The 18,783-nt window shown below is 28.8% G+C and overlaps 1 protein-coding gene across 3 annotated transcripts in view; it reads right to left on the bottom strand.

The window, feature by feature from the left end:
• Positions 1-1,174: 1,174 nt before the first annotated feature.
• LOC118198012 (cholinesterase-like) overlaps positions 1,175-18,783 on the bottom strand; it is an 85,718-nt gene continuing 68,109 nt past the window's right edge. For 2 of the 3 annotated variants that reach the window (XM_085809171.1, XM_085809169.1), the window contains 2 exons: positions 12,928-13,002; positions 1,175-7,013 (listed from right to left, as the gene is read on the bottom strand). In XM_085809171.1, coding sequence (XP_085665297.1) covers positions 6,938-7,013; positions 12,928-13,002 — 151 coding nt within the window. In that variant the 3' untranslated portion in view covers positions 1,175-6,937. The remainder of the gene's footprint in view (positions 7,014-12,927; positions 13,003-18,783) is intronic. The other variant, XM_085809170.1, reaches the window with a different exon arrangement.

The following is an 18,783-nucleotide window of genomic DNA, read 5'->3' as shown; positions in this document are numbered from 1 at the left end:
TTTTCTTTTAATGGGATTCAACTTCCAAAATTTTAATTAATATTACCTCAGGTAATTTTGACTTATAAAGGTTCTCTTTTACCGGGGAGGGCCAATCCAGCCATAGAGAACACCTTTTCTGCGAGTTTTTTCGCTATAGCCTATATAAAAAAATTAGCATTTACATACTTTATTAAATTAACTTTTTACATACTTTTACTAACTGGCTGTAACCAAACTAACAATCTGTGTTTTACATGGCTGTAACCCATGTAACCAAACTAACACAGATTAAAAGACAGTGTTATTTCGTTTACTTTTTTTAACGAATACTGAAATATTTGACTTCATGTACTTTGTACTATACATGTACTAATAGTATTTTTATTTAATGTAGTACAAATGAAAATTCAAAAACTTAAGCTTATACATGTAAATTTCATTATCTCCAGCTTAATTTCTATACCAGTGATTTCTCTAGGTTCTATTTTAATACCTTCTTATTCTATTATATGCTTCTATAATTTGCGGGATTTTAAATACAAAGGATTTATAGCACATTTTACCATTTTAATCTACTGGTATTGATATTTTGCTTTTAAGTTAAAGCTAATTATATTTTTAAAATTTTATTCATGCTTTCATAAACTGATCCTTTGAGCCACTTGGATTGAATAAGGAAAATTTATTAAATGCTTTTACTTTTTACTTACTTAGCAATTTTACCTTTACTTTACGTTCACAGCATATTTTATGCGCATGATGAAAAAAGGTTTGGTAACAGATTTTTATATTAGTAGTGTTCATATGATAATACGTACATCACTAAAGATTAGCTATTACAATAAGGCAAACTATTAAAACTGCCAAGCTCATTCTGCTGAAAACAAATATTAATATTTTCCTTTGAAAATACAAGACACTAACTCCAGATATAAACTGAATTCATTTTATACACACTGCTTGCTTTTAGGAAGTTCATCCCTTACAATGTAACACAAGGAAAATGTAATTAACTTACTTATCCACAGAAAACACATGTTTCTCATTTTGGGACATGCAATTTTAAATGTCAAGCTCTTTGTAATAGTCTTTCTAGTAACTCAAATGTGATGAAATCTTTCACATTCAAGCTAATGGCTAATTCATTCTCTCTCAAAACACAACCAGAAAAATCACATTTGTATAATTATAACATGTGCCATAAAGTAATTTTATTTCAATACTTTAAAATATAGAGACGTTGTATATGTACACAAAGACTTTGCAAATACAACCTTGTGAATCAAAATGCAATAAAATGACATTTTTAAAAGGTTTTTATCTTAGACATAATTAGATAAGATCTGTCATCGTATTCTTCTAGGAACTACTACCATTGACTTTGGTATCCTTATAATGTTAAATTAAAACAACACATTCAGTACATTTTACATTATATGCGATACTTTTTTTTTCTTCCCACAATTACCTTGGTTGAGCAATATTTTTAAAGTGTCTTCCAGAAAGTGATTCCAAGCAATATAAGACTAAAACATACTTTACATATGGATTTTACTATTTTAACAAAAAAAAAATTTCAACAATATTCAACATAAAAAACATTGCATATAATTCATGTTTTATAGGTATAATAAATTAGTCATATGGAAATGCCTAAAAATTAGAAATAGCATAAAATGGTATCTATCAACACGTAGGTAAAGGACATGTTTAAAATATTCTCAAGGCCATTTCATAACGATACCTTTAAACTGATAACCTTTTGCAGAATAAAACAAAGATTACATGTTAGTAATATTAATATTGACACTGAATCATATTTTTCATAGCAACAAATATATTTTTGTAACAAAGGAGTGGAAAATTTAGCAAAGAGATAGCAAACTGCTGTGACTATTCAGGACCGTACTCAATTAATAACAATAGTTTGGATTTTCTAATATTGAAAAGTATATAATACCAATTGCCTGGCTTCCATTACATACCTTGGCCAGTTGTTTAGCTAGTTTAAATTTCACTTCAGTTTTGTGTCTTCCTTCTGAAAAAAATGCATTGTTCCGATTTAAGGGATAACAAAATAATCTGTTCTATTTTATGAGAAGGAATCAATATATTTAGGCCATTTTCCTCAGAAAGTTAAAAAGTGCTTATCTTTTTTTAAAAAAAGGTAAGTCTTTATAGCATTTTCTAATGGTTTCAGAGTATGAATGCGGCCAGATTATTAGATATATCAAAAATGAAAAACTGATGCCATAGAGAAGATCTAAATTATGATGAAAGTAAAATTAATGAGCCAATGCTGAATATGGCTGGATTACAATGAGTAGCAGGAATGAAAAATGGATAATGTGAAAGAGGTTTAAAATGTAAATTATAATGTGAATTAACTTGTGAGTGAGTAAATGTCAATGTAAATGACTATGGAAATCAAATTTATTTGCCAAGATCATATCATTTGTTTAAGATAAATAACAAATTTAAGGGTAAACAGAAACAACTCTTAATCTTCAGAGCCTATCAAATACTGTCTTCAAATGTTTAGGAATAGCTATAAAATTGTTACAACAGCAGGAAAGCTTTCATTCGGTTTAATTTCTTAAGCTTAAAAGGAATTCAAAACATGGGCAGATTAACACAATCTGATTTTAACAGAAAACAGTTTTTAACCGATTTTATCATATTAACACTCTGCACTGATTATGATATACATGGCCTCTAGAAGAGCTAGACATATTTATCTTCTTCAAAATGCGTTTCCTCACAAATAAATTCTGTTCATCATTTTCTGAAGATCTTTTCTATAACAACATTTGAAAAATTTAGTAATAATCTGATCTGAAGGGTGAATGAAGTTGTATTTGCAGGAAGCGACACTAATAGTTCTGTTACCAGGAAAGAAATTTGTTTATATAATTATTTTACACACATTTATTTGTAACCAATTTCTAAGATTTAAAAAAAGGGAGGCATAATACTAAACAGTACAATCAAGTAAGTGCGTAAAATTTTAGTTTAATAAAAGTTAATATTCATCAACTGTGAAATAGGAAAGGACTTATAACAGAATGTAAATCATCAGCCACAGAACATCTTATAAAAGTAAACATAGTCGGCAAGTGTTAAAAATATATACAAAGTAAGATACTAAAAAACACAAAACAAAATAACTCTAAGAAAAAATTGTAAATCAAACATCATAGAGAAATACACAAATTTATGTTTAATAAAAACAAAGAAATGTTTATTACATTTATGAAATTAATAACCGTATTCCATTATTTGAATAAAACAGGCCAAGGTTTCATCTACAAAATGAAAAAGATATAAATAATGAAGCCAGAGATCCAATTTACATAAAATAGAAAATTTTACACTATAACTAATTCAAAGTAAATAAATGGAAAGTAAGAAAGTGCTTATATTGCAACATGTTTTCATCTTCCATATCAACTAATCAATTATCACAATTCAAAATACTGTAAACTATCTCTAAAAGGACCACTAACAGTTCCATATCTTATATTTCTCTGGAAGTGGTCATTTTAGAAGGGTCAAGTTCAAACAAAATCAATGTTGAAAGTCTCAGAGATACTGATTACTCTCAGAGAATAGTTATGGTTTCCACAAGAAATTTCACTGTGTATATGAATCAAAACAGAGCATATATATGATACATGGAAAAAAATACCGCAATTCTTTAACCACCCTTTAATAAATGAAATCAAAATTATATAAATTAGGCTAGGAATTCTTAGGTGAAAATAATAAAAGCATGCACTTACCCCAATAAATAATCAGTTATACACATATCTACATAAAAGAACTAAATTGTCTATTAAGGAAAATCTACACATAACTGTATATATGAAAGACGCACTTCAGCACTATTTATTATTAAATATATGAAAATGTATTCCAAAATAGCTATTTATATGATGTGACCAATATCCATATATAAGTTATATTCATTTGCATATATTACCGGGCTTATCATTACATTTAATAATAATATATCACAGTTCATTCCAATCATTGCTACAATAAATTCAATAATATTTGTATCAAGAAAACAATTTTCACAGTCATATTAAAAAATAACATTAAATTATGTTTTCCCGAGGTAAGCAATCTTCAATAATATCATAGCCTACAGAGTATGAGAAACCTATTTTCATTTATTTGACTTAAGTAAGTTAATCTGTTCTCTTCTATAGACTGTGAGCAGTAACGAGGTAATTTTTGAGCTTATCCAGTTACAGAACATACTGACATGTACACAGCAGGTAAATAAACTCGGAATAAAAAAATAAATAAAAAAAATTATGCATGGGAAATTGGCAACATAAAATTCAATAGAATGGCTGCAGGCTCAATTTTCCAGGGCTGCAAGTTTCAGACCAATGTTATACAACACTTAATACCATGATCGGTAAAACTTCAATCATTTTTCTTTTATTTGAAGAACCAGTAATTACCATAAACTTTAAAAATACAGTCAGTGAAATTGCATAAATCATATACAGTACAAAGTTTGTAATCCAGATGTCCATTATCCGGAATGATCTATAATCCGGACCTCAAAGCCACAAACTTATGCATGCGCATTTAATGCGCACGTCCACTACACATGCTTGTAAAGCCAGTAAAGCGACACATGTGCGCTTCCGATAGTGAAGAAAGTGGCAGAGAGGTTACTGAAAACGAAAAAATTTCGATTGACAAGTTAGTCGGTATTCTCGACACAGCAATTACAGGATTTGAAGAGTGGAACTTTGTAACTGAACACAAAATTTTGTCTGTTTATAGAAGAGATAATTAAAGAGAAAGTATTAGCACAAAAAAACGAAGCAACTTAAACAACTTACATTGAAAGAAATGCTTAATAAAAAAACAAATAAATATTAAGCTTTTTTTTTTTTTTTTTTTTGTAAATTTTGATACCCTTTAGATCATAATTACTCTTTATTTCATAAATTACAGTTTCACATTTTTAATTGTATAATTTCTGCATTCCATCTTACCAGATTTAATTTGATTATCTATAATCCGGAAAAACAACTAATCCAGAATTGCCGAAGTCCCGACGAGTCCAGATTACGGACTTTGTACTGTATATGTACTATATATCACACTACATATGGACAATAAGGAATGCATGAAATTCATGTAGTCATTCAAAATGCTAATACTGATTCTCAGAAAACAACTAAAGTAAACTGTTACAAAAACATACCTTTTATAAAAATATATATATACATATATAAACTGAATTTAAATTTCAAGAAAACTTGTACTCTCACATGAGTATTTACATGCTTCAAAAATAATAATAAGTACAGAACATCACAGAAAGAGCTGATGAACATGTTCTTTTTTAAATGACAAGATATTTGAAGTTCTACATAAAACAAAGAAAAATAATACAAAACATAATTATAAAACTTTATATAATAAAAATATTTCATAAAAGCATCATCATAAAAAATATATTTTTAATATTTAGATACAGATTATATATATTTGAATTTAACAAATATTCTCTATTATATAAAGCCAATTTAAATTTTAAACTATGAAAATTCGATTGTATACAAATAAAACATTAATTATTGCTATGAATTAATTTGCAATATTGTTTAAATTCAGAGAGCATATGTAAATTATGTGCAAGTATCTAATAACATTATAAAATATTTAATAATCCAAAAATTAATCCTAAAACTGTTTTAAAATTTTGTAAGACTAAATTAATTGCATAAAGCGAATAATTGCTGAGCAGGCAGGAGACAGATCATTTCAAGGGGAAGTTGCCTCCAAGCCAAACTCTCCAATTATTCAATTCGTGTTTTTCATCCATATAGGAATGGGTAAATTATTCAAAACCAAAAGTAGTGAATTGCTAAAATAAGAAATTTAATTATAACAGAATTTTGAAAAATTTAGTAAGCAAATCGACTATGAAACATTTTTTTAATTTAAACTACATTGCTAATGTAATTAAGGGTATAAATCCAAAGTAATTTAGAAACCCTTTGCCTATTCTGGAATTTCCCCAACACGAATTATGCATGTAAACCAAAATAAACTAAATACAATCTATAAAAATACAAAAATAATACAAAAATTAGTTTCTTATGAAACAATTTATATATATATATATGTTACCGTGAAAGACCGAAATTGGAGAATGTCGACTTTCACCGGAGAATGTCAACATTCACCAAATACATCGGTGAAAGATCGAATATTGCATTGCATTCTTGTACATTCGGACCCTCACCGATGTATGTCAAAATTCACAGATATGCTCCGGTGTAGGTCGAAAAGAGAGGAGTATATATACACGTTGTCATTACAAAAGGAAGTGTTCCACAAATAAATGCAGTTGTAAAAGCAAGGGTCTCTTGTGCAATTTAAAGTGTCATAAAAGTTGTTGCAATAAAAAGATTTGAATCACATAATTTAGTAAGTTTTTAACTTTTATTATTTTCCTTTCTCATTTTGAATGTGCTGTGTGTTTTAAGTTCTTATGTTCTTAAGTTCTTATTTTAAGTCTCAAGTGCGTTTTTTCGTCACTGAATTACAGAGAAGAAAATATAATATTCCTATATACTCAACATTCACCATTAGTACATAGTGAATGTCGACATTTACCGGTGTAAGTCAGAAATAAGAGTATTTGGAAACTATTTCGGACATACACCAAGCGACTATGTTAATGTTGACATTCTCCAGATTTCGGTGTTTCACCGTAACATATACATTACAAAGTCAAACAATCACATAAATATACATTATGAAGTGAAACAATCGTATGAATATATATATATATATATATTACACAGTGAAACAATCATATGAATATATATATATATATATATATATATATATATTACAAAGTGAAACAATCATATGAAAATACAAAAGTAGCATTTAAAAATACAGCATGAAATTTTTACACTTGCGTATGTTTTTGCTTTGAAAGAGTAGTTTCAGGATAGTACCTATTTCCAGGATCTACTCGCTTCATACTAAAAAAGAAAAAAGATTGTCATAAGATTACAGAAGGAACTTTTCCTTTCAATTAAAAAAATAAAATCAAAAAGATTCCATAAAATTAGCTGATTGAAGTATTAAAAAAGTTTGTTACAATGAAATCCATTTCATAACTAATTTACACTGTTAAACAATGAAGCATAGCTTATTGAATATATTAATGTTAAATAACACAAGCATAGCTTATTGGATGTATTAACGTTAAATTATACAAGCATAGCTTATTGAATGTATTTTTGTTAAAAATCATCTGTTTATACACCATCTCTCTTTAAACATTTTCATTATTATTAAACTGAAATTAGGCTAAACGTAATCATTTAAATATTACCTACTTTGATACTGAATATTTAACTTTCCTAAATATTATTTACTTTGTTAGTTATTAAAACTGTCGATCACATAAATGCTTTTTAGAATAGCTAGTCTTTGTTTCCCCGGTGGTATTTTAACATTAACGAAAAAAAAAAAAAAGTTTTGCCTGATTTTAAATTATTATATTTCTATATTCAGCTGCATGCCTTTAATTTTAAATCAAAGGCTATATATTTCTTCCTAATGCTTATAATTTTAATTAACATTAGATTTGTAAATTGTATGCAAAATGCATAGACAAGCTAAGTATCATAGGTTAAAGAGCTTGGATTTCAGTGCAAACTACACAAAGAATAGGAAGCACAAGTCCAAAACATAACTTCTACATGCATTGCAAAATAGAAAATAAATAAATAAATTTGGAACTCAATGCAACATTCATTGATCACAGTAAACTATAACAGGGGTAAGCAATTTTCTTTTAGAATGGACCAACAGCAAATTAAAAAATTTTATGCAGGCCAGATACAAAAACACATTAAACTATCAAAACTAGATGACAAACACAAATTATCTTTTCACTAACAAAATAACATTATAAAAAATAACAGAAATAAATATATAAGAGCAACATCATATAACAGAAATACAGTGAAAATCCAGAAATCCGCAAAGCTTGGGACCAGAGGTTGTGCGGATTTTAGGATTTTGCAGATTTCAGGACAGAAAAGATAAAGCATAATATTCAGACTAAAAGTGCAAAATAAATAAGGCATATTAGATACATTTAATTAAATTTTCAGACCCTAAGTTGTATCAAGAAGAAAAGCAAAACCACACATCCCTTCTTTATCATTGAATATGGAAAGTACATATTCTTTCACTTCCACAAACTGATTTTTCACTTTTTAAATTACATACTCTTTTTAGCATAGCACCTCTAGTCAACCAGTATACTTCTACATTTTACATTATGTCACCATATTCACTTTCCAAATCTTTTAAAATATTATTTTTAATTGGCAGTGATTTAATACTCCAGATTTGAGAAAATTAGTAAGCAAGTTTTGTTACAGACATGGAGACATTTGACATCTTTACAGTTTTAGTGCAAAGATTATGTTCTTGAATCATGCAAAGACTAGCAAATATTTCTTTCCCTGGTTAAGTTTTTAACCCGTTCGGTACAGGTGTGTCATATCTGCATCAGTAGCGAACATTACCTCACGGCCGGGTGTGTCATATTTGAATCACCATTTAATTCACTCTACCGGGCGGGAGCACCACATTTGACATTTTAAATAGAACATTTAATTAATATTTTTTGTTGGCGCTAGATGTAGATGTATGCCTGTTATGTGGAAATGTATCGAAAGTTAAGTATATTTACCTTCATTCCTATGCAATGATTTTTATTTTTGGTATTTTGTTTCGGAATGAGAGTGAGATTCATGGGTGGGTGTTGAGCAATGTAATGTCTCTTTAACTGCGTAATTTGATATAAACGAGCGCTCGCTGCATTGAGGTACTTTTTATTTTTATTTTTGCGATATACTGGGATAGACGTTCTATCATTAGAGTTTTTTTTATTACTCTTATATTTTTCCTTTTTTTATATTACTCTTAGATTTTTTATGATTATTTTTAATCGTCAGCGAAACATATCTTTTTTTAATGGCAAACGAAAACAGTAACTAAACATAGACTATACACAATCGCTAATTCGTTGGTGTTGAGTATTGTAATGGTTCTTACTGCGTCATTTTGTATAAACAAATGAACATATTCTCGATGGTCTGGAATACTTTTAATTTAATTTATTAATTTTTCTTATTTTTAATTTATTTTGTTATCGGTTATAGTGGAGTAGATGTTCTATCGTTAGAGACTTTTTTATTATTCTTTGAGTTTTCCAGCATTGAGACGATTATTTTGTATCGCTTAGCGAAAGTTTTTTTTTAACGGCAAAACGAAAGCACTATCTGACCGTAGAACATATACAAATGCTAAATGAGTCAAATTTGCTGAGTAAAATAGCAGCAGATATTATATTCCTGTGACTAATGCAATGTTGGACTTTGCATACACCCAAGTTTAAAAGAATATCATACACTATCTGATTTTGAAACACTGCTTACTTTTCGTTGTTTCCTCGTTAAATTTTTATGAAAAACAGTTTTAATATTTTTTAATTCTAATTATGCGCTGTGTGTTAAATAAAATCTGCAATTGCTTAGATATTTTTCCATATATATTTAATTGTGGGATAAAGGGAAAATTATATTATTCTAGAATGACTATTTTATAAAATTTTTAAGGAAAATATAACAATAAAGGTTTAAAATTAATTCTGACAACTACCTGAATGTTCTTCTCATAATGTACCAAAAATTGGAACAATTGGATGACAAATTAAATTTATACGAATTTTTTTCCAAAGTTAGGCTTAGCAGCATAAACTGCCCGCCCCCACAGGATGACACATCCGGTTAACACGCCGTCCCAAGAGAACGCTTTGGTAACAAAGGTACCCATCGCGAACAGGTTAATATCATTAAATAACACTCTGTGATTCCTACATTCATGCTTGCCATTGCCCATTCTCAATCAGTTGATATACCATTGATCTTTTCACCTGGAATTCATAATTTCTTCTACAGTGATTTTAGTTCAGTGTACAGGTCTTTGCTGTAGCTCCATTGACATCAAAGGACACAGGTCTTGAGGTATATTAAGACTGGAATCGATTCCTTCTAAAAATAGTACTACAGACAAAAGTCGTTAATTCGGACACCCATAATCCGGAATGATCTATAATCCGGACCTCAAAGCTAAAAACTTTCTGCGCATGCGCCGCGTTGGTACATGCGCACAGGCGTTTTACGCGTGCGTGTAAGACCTTGACTACTGCGCATATGCGTGTGCGCAAGTGCAAAATACGTTTTTGCCTGCGCGTTTAATGTATAACGGACGGTGTAAGCTAAAATTATCTAATTCACTTAATGTTAATGATTGCGTTGCTTCTTAATCTTCGAATTGGGTCCCGCTTATTATTTTTTGCAGACTGTAAGAGCAATTTTATAAAAGTAAACTTGAACTTTCGATTATGTCAAATAGAATTTCGGATGCTGGAACTTCCAAAGGATCTACAAAACGAAAGTATGTTTCGATGTCCAACAAACAAAAAGTGGAATTGCTGCAAAAAATGGATAAAGACATGAAGAATGTGACAGAGAGGTTAGTGAAACCGAAAAAATTTCGATTGACAAGTTAGTCGGTATTCTCGGCACAGCAATTAACGGGACTTGAACAGCAGAACTTTGTAACTGAACAAGAAATTATGTCTGTTTATAGAATTAAAGAGAAAGTATTATCACATAAAATGAAGCAACTTAAACAACTTACATTGAAAGAAATGTTTAATAAAGTAAACAAATAAATATTAAGCTTTTTTTTTTGTAAATTTTGATACCCTTTAGATCATAATTGTTCTTTATTTCATAAATTATGGTTTCATATTTTTAATTTTAGAATTTATGCATGCCATCTTACGAGATTTAAACTGATGATCTATAATCCGGAAAAATCGATAATATGGAATCGCCGAAGTCCCGACGAGTCCGGATTAACGACTTTTGACTGTAGTTGTGTTGCATCACTGATGTCACAGCTCTCATTAAGTGCCAAAGAACACCATTCAAATTTTTCAATGTATTCATCTACAGATAAAGTAATATTTTTTGGATAGGTCTTAAGATCTTGCAAATGTAAATCTTTTTTTGGAAATGTCTTTTTTATCACAAAATGATATTTCTGCAAAAGTAGTTAAATTCCATTTAAAATTCATTCCTTTTAAAAGTTTGTTTTAAGTTCCTTTAAAATTCCCAGTTCGATTCCTTAAAAATAGTGCTAGTTGTGTAGCGTCACTGATGTCACGGCTCTCAAGTGACAAGGAACCAATCAAATTTTTCAATGCATTCACCTAAAGTTGTAGTAATATTTTTTGGATTTGTCTTAAGATCTTGCAACTGTAAATCTTGACGAACTAATTTTGGAAATATACTTTTTTATCAAGAAAAGATATTTCTGCAACAGTAGTTAAACATTCCTTCAGCAAATGGTTTCATTATTTTGTCTAAAATTTGACCATGTAACTAAAAAATAAAAACAGTTTAACTAGCATTCACTGTAAAATTAGATGAAAAACTTTGAACTTTAAATTTATTTTGTTGTATTACACTTTTCTCCAATTCATTCCAACATTTGGCCTTGGAAGTTTTTACAACTTGTGTCAAGTTTCATCTCATAATGCTGCTTAATACTATATTCTTTTAATGCAGATACTGAGTCTGAGTATAAAAGGCAAACAGAGAGTTTTGACAGAAGTGGGGGAAAAAAATTCAATTTCCATTGGTCATTCAAATTTCTGTTTTCAACACTAACATTTTTTTCATGTTTGTTTTGAGAATAAATTTTTAACTGTAAAGAATAGGGTAAGTGTTAATAAAAAACATAACAAAATTTAATTTTTAGCTGATGAAATTAGTTCTTAGATTTAAAAATACTGCTTCCATTTTTAAAATAATGACTCACTGACAAAGGACAAATATAGTCAACCCAAAATATGCACACACAAAGGTTCTATGATTTGTGAAAAAAACTTTTAATTAACCTTAAATACTATCATATAACTAGCAGTTTGTATAATTGTGAAGGACTGTCAATATACCCTTGAGAGTAACTTGCTGGCTCTTTAAGTAAAATAAGCAAACAAAAACAACTTAGTCTGATTGGTGTGCATGGATAAAAAAGAGATATTACATACTATTTCTATGACAAATTAGTCTCTTCTCAGTGGTGTCTGGTGATAGTCCATGTATAATATGCAATGACTGCCGTTTTTATGATGGGTGCTTCAAATCCAATTCTTGCTAAGGTATTTGCATAAATATTTGTGATAATTCATGGAAAATCAGATGGTTGACTCACCATGAAGGGTGATTAGCTTGATGTGGAAATCTCACAACTCTTGCGATTTGCACGGGCAGTACAAAAACTACAGTTAATGGAGTATCAATCACCGAAGATGAGGCATAGGCTCAGATGATGCAATCTGCCGTCAGCAGGTCATGCATTCTATTGCATGCAATGCGAACGGAAGATACACAGACTTTGATCTGTTATTAGTGAGACTGTTATCAGCTATGACACAATTGGTGAAGAATAACATAATTTTTAGAATAACTTGTCAATTAATAAAATTTGATTTTAAACACCCACCAGTGTTTCTTTTCTGAATACACAAACTCAACACTCCGTTGAGCTCATGCTTTAACGGGCCACATAGAGCCCACAGACTGCTCAACCCCGGACTAGAACATATAAAAGACTGGAACCTTCAACATCTCATGATATGCTTGAATTCTAACACTATTTACTCACACTAAATTACATGAAATATACAGCAACTTTTTCTTCTTCTTCTTCTTCTTCTTCTTTTTTTTTTTTTTTTTTTTTTAGTTTCGCACTAATTGCTGTTACAGAACATTAAGTCATAAATTTTAAATAACTCACTTTAAGAGAGTATCAATAGATGAAGGTGTCATTGATACAGCATCTGGAATATCTTCAGTACTTACAACATGTTTACTGAAAAAATGATGTTTCTATTAGATTAATGAAATAAAAGTAACAAAAATAGCATAAACTTTTTAAGAGGACTCGATTTTAAAACAGAAAATGCTTTAATGAAGTTAAATACTAATTTTCATTTCTAAAACTTCTAATAACAAGCAATAATTTAAAAGTTTCAGATACTTGGAAAAAAATGGCCAATTTAATATGTTTCTTTTATTCTTGAGAAGCATATTCCTAATAATATAATTTACACACATCATAACGGGTGCAAACTGCACACCTATCTTGATCACACATTGGTTTATTCTACAGCTTATAATATTATAATTTGTAAAAGAGAGGTAAACATTGACATGCTAGCAGGACACCAAACAAAAGCAGGAATGTGACTTATCCAAGATGAAAGTTAACAGTGACTTGAGTTATGGTTTCCAAATTATTAACGAAACATTTTGGTTGCACTGAAGTGTATGCATGCACCATTAATAAAATGGAAGAATCATGTGACATGGGATAATTTTAAAATGATGCAATTTAGATAGATTTATTACAAGAGTTACTATTTTTCAGACAGAAGGAGGAAATACATAAATGAACTAAAATGAAGAGTTAAGGAACTACTGCAAATTAATGGCAGAATTTTTATTTACGTATTTTTTTATTTTGCATATCCTCCTCTGTAAAGATTAAAAGGTTTAGTGACAGAAAAGCTTTTTTGGGAAAAAACATTAAAACATTGGCAGATTAAAAACATTACAACATACACAGCTCTAACAGATGACAAAAATGTGAAAGTGAAAGATTTTCATCAAGGACAAGGTTTCATCCCTATGCCCCATCATTTCATTATTTAAATTTCTTATAACAGAATTAAATTTTATATGTGTAATATATTACACATATAAAAATGGAAAATTACAATTGATACTTATATGGCATTATACAATATACAAAACACTTGTTTAACTCAAAGGTATTATCAGTTTTTCTCTGGAAATATAAGCTGTCTGAAATTTTGGAGTCCCAAATTTTTCAAGAAATAATTATAAAAGCTCAAAGTTCTTGAAAAATCCTGGCGTGAATATCATTACATAACTTTTAAAATCCTCTTGTAATTAATTATTTTATAAAATTGTTGTATTCAATACGAAACCTAAAAACTTTGCTTTACATAGTCATCAACTTATATTAAAATAGTTATTTATTCATAAAGCCACTGACATCTTTTATAATAAAGCAATCATTAATTGCAAATTATGCAAAAATTACACCCCATTAACAAATTTACTTAAAAAAGACACACCATGCTTTTGGACACTTGAAAGTAAAACAGTTTTCAAAATTTAAAGAAGACTTTAAATTTTAAAGGCATTTTCACAAAATTTAATCTAAACTATCCTTGTCATGTGTGCATTAGATGCTCTAAAGATGCTACTGGTGCAGTTTTTAAATAATAACATTCAGATGGTACCTTAAACCTAACAGCATTATATTCTTGTATATACTCAAGTTGTTATACATATATATTTTTAATTCAGAAGGAAAAAAATATATATATATGTATATATATATATATTTTAAATCCTAACAAAACCTTAAAATAAGAAAACAGATTCCATCATATGGTAATACTTATAATATTTTAATCTGCAGTAATTAATTTTAATTTTAGGTAATTCATTTTTTTTTTTTTTCTACTTTTACTTCTACTTTTTATCACTTGTTTCAAATTCTGAATATATACTCCAACGAAAATTTGTAATTTTTCGTAGAATATTTATATTTTAAAATGCATGATATACGATTTGGGGATGATTAAAAAAGGATGAAAGAATGGCATTGTTGAAATCATGCGAAAAACAATTATAAGCTGCATCCTATCCTTTTTGTTTCAATAGCATCCCCATAGCATGCATAAACCTTATTATCAACAATCTATACCTGTCAAGAATTGATTTACAAAAGTAGCATCAGCTAATTTAATGAAGATTACATCTTTAATTATCTTTTCTAGATATATCTTACTGTTAAAAAAGGTAATTACATTTTTCTTTTCTCAGTTTTAAAATTTTCTCTTCTATAATTTGGATTGTAATCTAAAAAAGCAGAACTAGAACCAAGAATGAAAAAAAGGTACTTTTGAAAAAAATTAGCAGCACAAAATAAAACCACAATGAGAAGGAATTCAGAATTACACAAAGTAGCTAAATAAATACACAGAAAATTTAAACAAATTAAATTTAAATTTTAACAAACACGTATATAAGTTAAAAAGCAAATTTAAAGCCAAAATTAAAAAAACCAAATTTAAAGCCAAAAAATAAATGAATAAATAAATAAAAAATTAAAAAAAATGTTTAAACATATAAAAGATTTAAAAGATTTAATTCTCGAACTAATCTACAATATCATTTAAATTCAGAAGCATAAGCAAATCAAGTGGAAAACCAATCCATGAAAATAAAGTCACTAATTTAGCAAATTAAAATTAATCCAAACAATTTTTTTTTAAATGCATAAGTGAATGATTGTTGAGCAGGCAGGAGACAGACTTATCAAGGGGAAGTTGCCTCCAAACCTAACTCTCTAATCATTCAATTCGTGTTTCGTCATTCATGCAGGCAAGGGTAAAAGTCAAAACCAAAAGCAAAAAGTGAATAATGTCCAAAAAGAAATACCAATAAAGTGGTACCCTTAGAAATTTTTCAACAGAACACACATTTCGCATTACAAACAGTTTGCATTTATTGGTTCACAATACCACTTAACTCTATTTTACTTCAAGCAAACTTACCTCTCTTCATTGGCTTAACTTCCTAAATAATTTATCGTTAAAACTGGAACTTGAATTACATACTTTTAGGATTTTTAATTTATAATTTAATTTTTTCTAGATTTATTTTTATATATTTTAATATTAATGTTAGCAAAAAAAATTAATATAGCAAAGATAGCAGCTTGGCACTCAGCTTTGCCTACATGGGCGCCATCTATATACAGTCAAAAGTCGTTAATTCGGAAACCCATAATACGGAATGATCTATAATCCGGACCTCAAAGCTACAAACTTTCTGCGCATGCGTCGCGTTCACACATGCGCACAGGCGTTTACGAGAGCGCGTAAGACCCTTACGGCTGCGAATATGTTTGTGCGCATGCGCGTTTAATGTGTAACGGAGTTATACGCTAAGCTAAAGTTATCTAATTCAGTTAATGTTGCAGATTGCATTGTTCCTTAATCTTCGAATTGGAGCCGGCTTATTATTTTTTGCAGACTGTTAGAGCAATTTTATAAAAGTAAGCTTGAACTTTCGATTATGTCAAATAGAATTTCCGATATATATTTACTACAAAGCGAAAGTATGTTTTGAAATCCGAAATCTGTTTATCAATTTCACGCTGCTCTGCCGCAGAAGGGGGGGCAGAAACGTCATTATTAGATTATGATAGATTAGAAAGATTATGTCAAATAGAATTTTCAATATATATTTACTAATATGTAATTTGTATCTACAAAGCGAAAGTATGTTTTGGAATCCGAAATCTGTTTATCAATTTCATGCCGTGGATTGGAAGTTCATCTGTCAACACTATTCTTATCTTCAGAGCAGATGTTTTTATTTTATTCGGATTATAATTCCGTACTAAGTTTAGTATTTCATCTCGATGTACTCCGTCTTTGATATGATTTAAATCAAGTTCCTCGTCATTATAATTCGTTTCAGATAGTGAAGAAAGTGACCCAGAGGTTATTGAAAACGAAAACATTTCGATTGACAAATTAGTCGGTATTCTCAACACAACAACCTTACAACGTCAAAGCAATTATAGGACTTGAACAGCGGAACTTTGTAACTGAACAAGAAATTATGTCTGTTTAATAGAATTAAAGAGAAAGTATTATCACATGAAACGAAGCAACTTACATTGAAGGAAATGTTTAATAAAGTAAACAAATAAATATTAAGCTTTTTCTTTTTGTAAATTTTGATACCCTTTAGATCATAATTGTTCTTTATTTCATAAATTACGGTTTCATATTTTTAATTTTGTAATTTTTGCATGCCATCTTACCAGATTTAAACTGATGATCTATAATCCGGAAAAATCGATAATCCGGAATCGCCGAAGTCCCGACGAGTCCGGATTAACGACTTTTGACTGTAATTAATTTGAAGAACACACTTACTTCTCTTTAAAAACACTTTTGCAGACCCCAGCGCTCATTTGGTAGGTAAGTTGGAAATAAAACTTGCTGTTTGCTTGCTTTGAGTATTTTTTAAAATTTTTTATGTAGTGTTTAGGTATTTTCTGGATATGAAATTACGTTTTTGGGATATATATATATATATATATTTTTTTTTTTTTTTTGAAATTGTGAATTAGTTCTTTATGTTTCTTGTTGGTTTATATGGACTGTGTCTAGTTCTTTTTTGGTTTCTTTTTATTGATATGCATATTCGTGTCGGGGAGGTTTCTGTAGACAATGGTTTCTAAAATACATTAGTATCTAGATTAATTTTTATAAAAAATTTAGTTTTTTTAAAAAAAGTTTAATTTAATACTTGACTTTACTTGCTTGTTTCTCAAAAGACTTCATTAGTATTTTCCTTTTAAAACTTTAATTCTTAAATGCTAATGTCTAGGGGTGCCACTTTATTGGTATTTCTTTTTGGACATTATTCACTTTTTGCTTTTGGTTTTGACTTTTACCCTTGCCTGCATGAATGACGAAACACGAACTGAATGATTGGAGAGTTAGGTTTGGAGGCAACTTCCCCTTGATAAGTCTGTCTCCTGCCTGCTCAACAGTCATTCACTTATGCATTTTTAAAATTTTAATTTTAATTTGCTAAATTAGTGAATTTATTTTCATGGATTGGTTTTGCACTTGATTTGCTTATGCTTCTGAATTTAAATGATATTATAGATTAGTTCGAGAATTAAATCTTTTAAATCTTTTATATGTTTAAACATTTTTTAAATTTTTTATTTATTTATTTATTTATTTTTTGGCTTTAAATTTGCTTTTTTAAATTTTGGCTTTAAATTTGCTTTTTAACTTTTATACGTGTTTGTTAAAATTTAAATTTAATTTGTTTCAATTTAAATTTCCTTCCTTGCAGCAATGGCGCAAAGAATTATTTAATTAAATTTGTATTTAAATTAATTTATTTAAATTAAATTAAAATTTTTTTTATAAATACACAGAAAGTTATCCTTAATTCTGAATAATCTTTTACAGCTTTACAGCACAGAAGAAACGTTACATAACTTAAATGTTTTCAAAAATCAAGCTATCTTCTTTTTTTTTCGTGTGTGTGCGTGTGCGACCATTACACTGTTTACACAAACCCTTCGTTTTTCAATTCGTTAACGTTGTATTAGCTGCACTCGAGCCTCGGAAGTTCATTGATGGAAAATTTTTTATGTAATTCTTGAAATATTTTAGCAGGATGAAAAAATCAAAAGTGTAGCATCATTTTTAGTCTTCATAAAATTAACCACACAATTAAAGGTTGAAATATAGCCAGAGGTTTTATAGTTAAGCTATTTATTTATAACACAGCAACATTAATTTTAAAATTATTTAGGGCAAATATACAAAGTGTTTTCTCAAATAAATAAAAATTAATAAAAATCAACATAAAATGTGCTATTTTGAAACGAAGATGTTTAAATTCGTAAAAAAGGGGGGGGAATAAAATAGAAACCAGAAAGTTTCACTTAATCAGGCTAGACTTCAGAAGTAGATTTAGGCCATTTGTTTAGCAATAGGTTTGTATGTACATA

This window comes from Stegodyphus dumicola, chromosome X2 (genome assembly GCF_044657685.1).
Source record: "Stegodyphus dumicola isolate Sdum_Otavi_A_Nest chromosome X2, ASM4465768v1".
Classification (NCBI taxonomy): Eukaryota; Metazoa; Arthropoda; class Arachnida; order Araneae; family Eresidae; genus Stegodyphus; species Stegodyphus dumicola.
The sequence above is the reverse complement of the archived record's forward strand: the minus strand, read 5'-3'. Positions and strand labels throughout refer to the sequence as shown.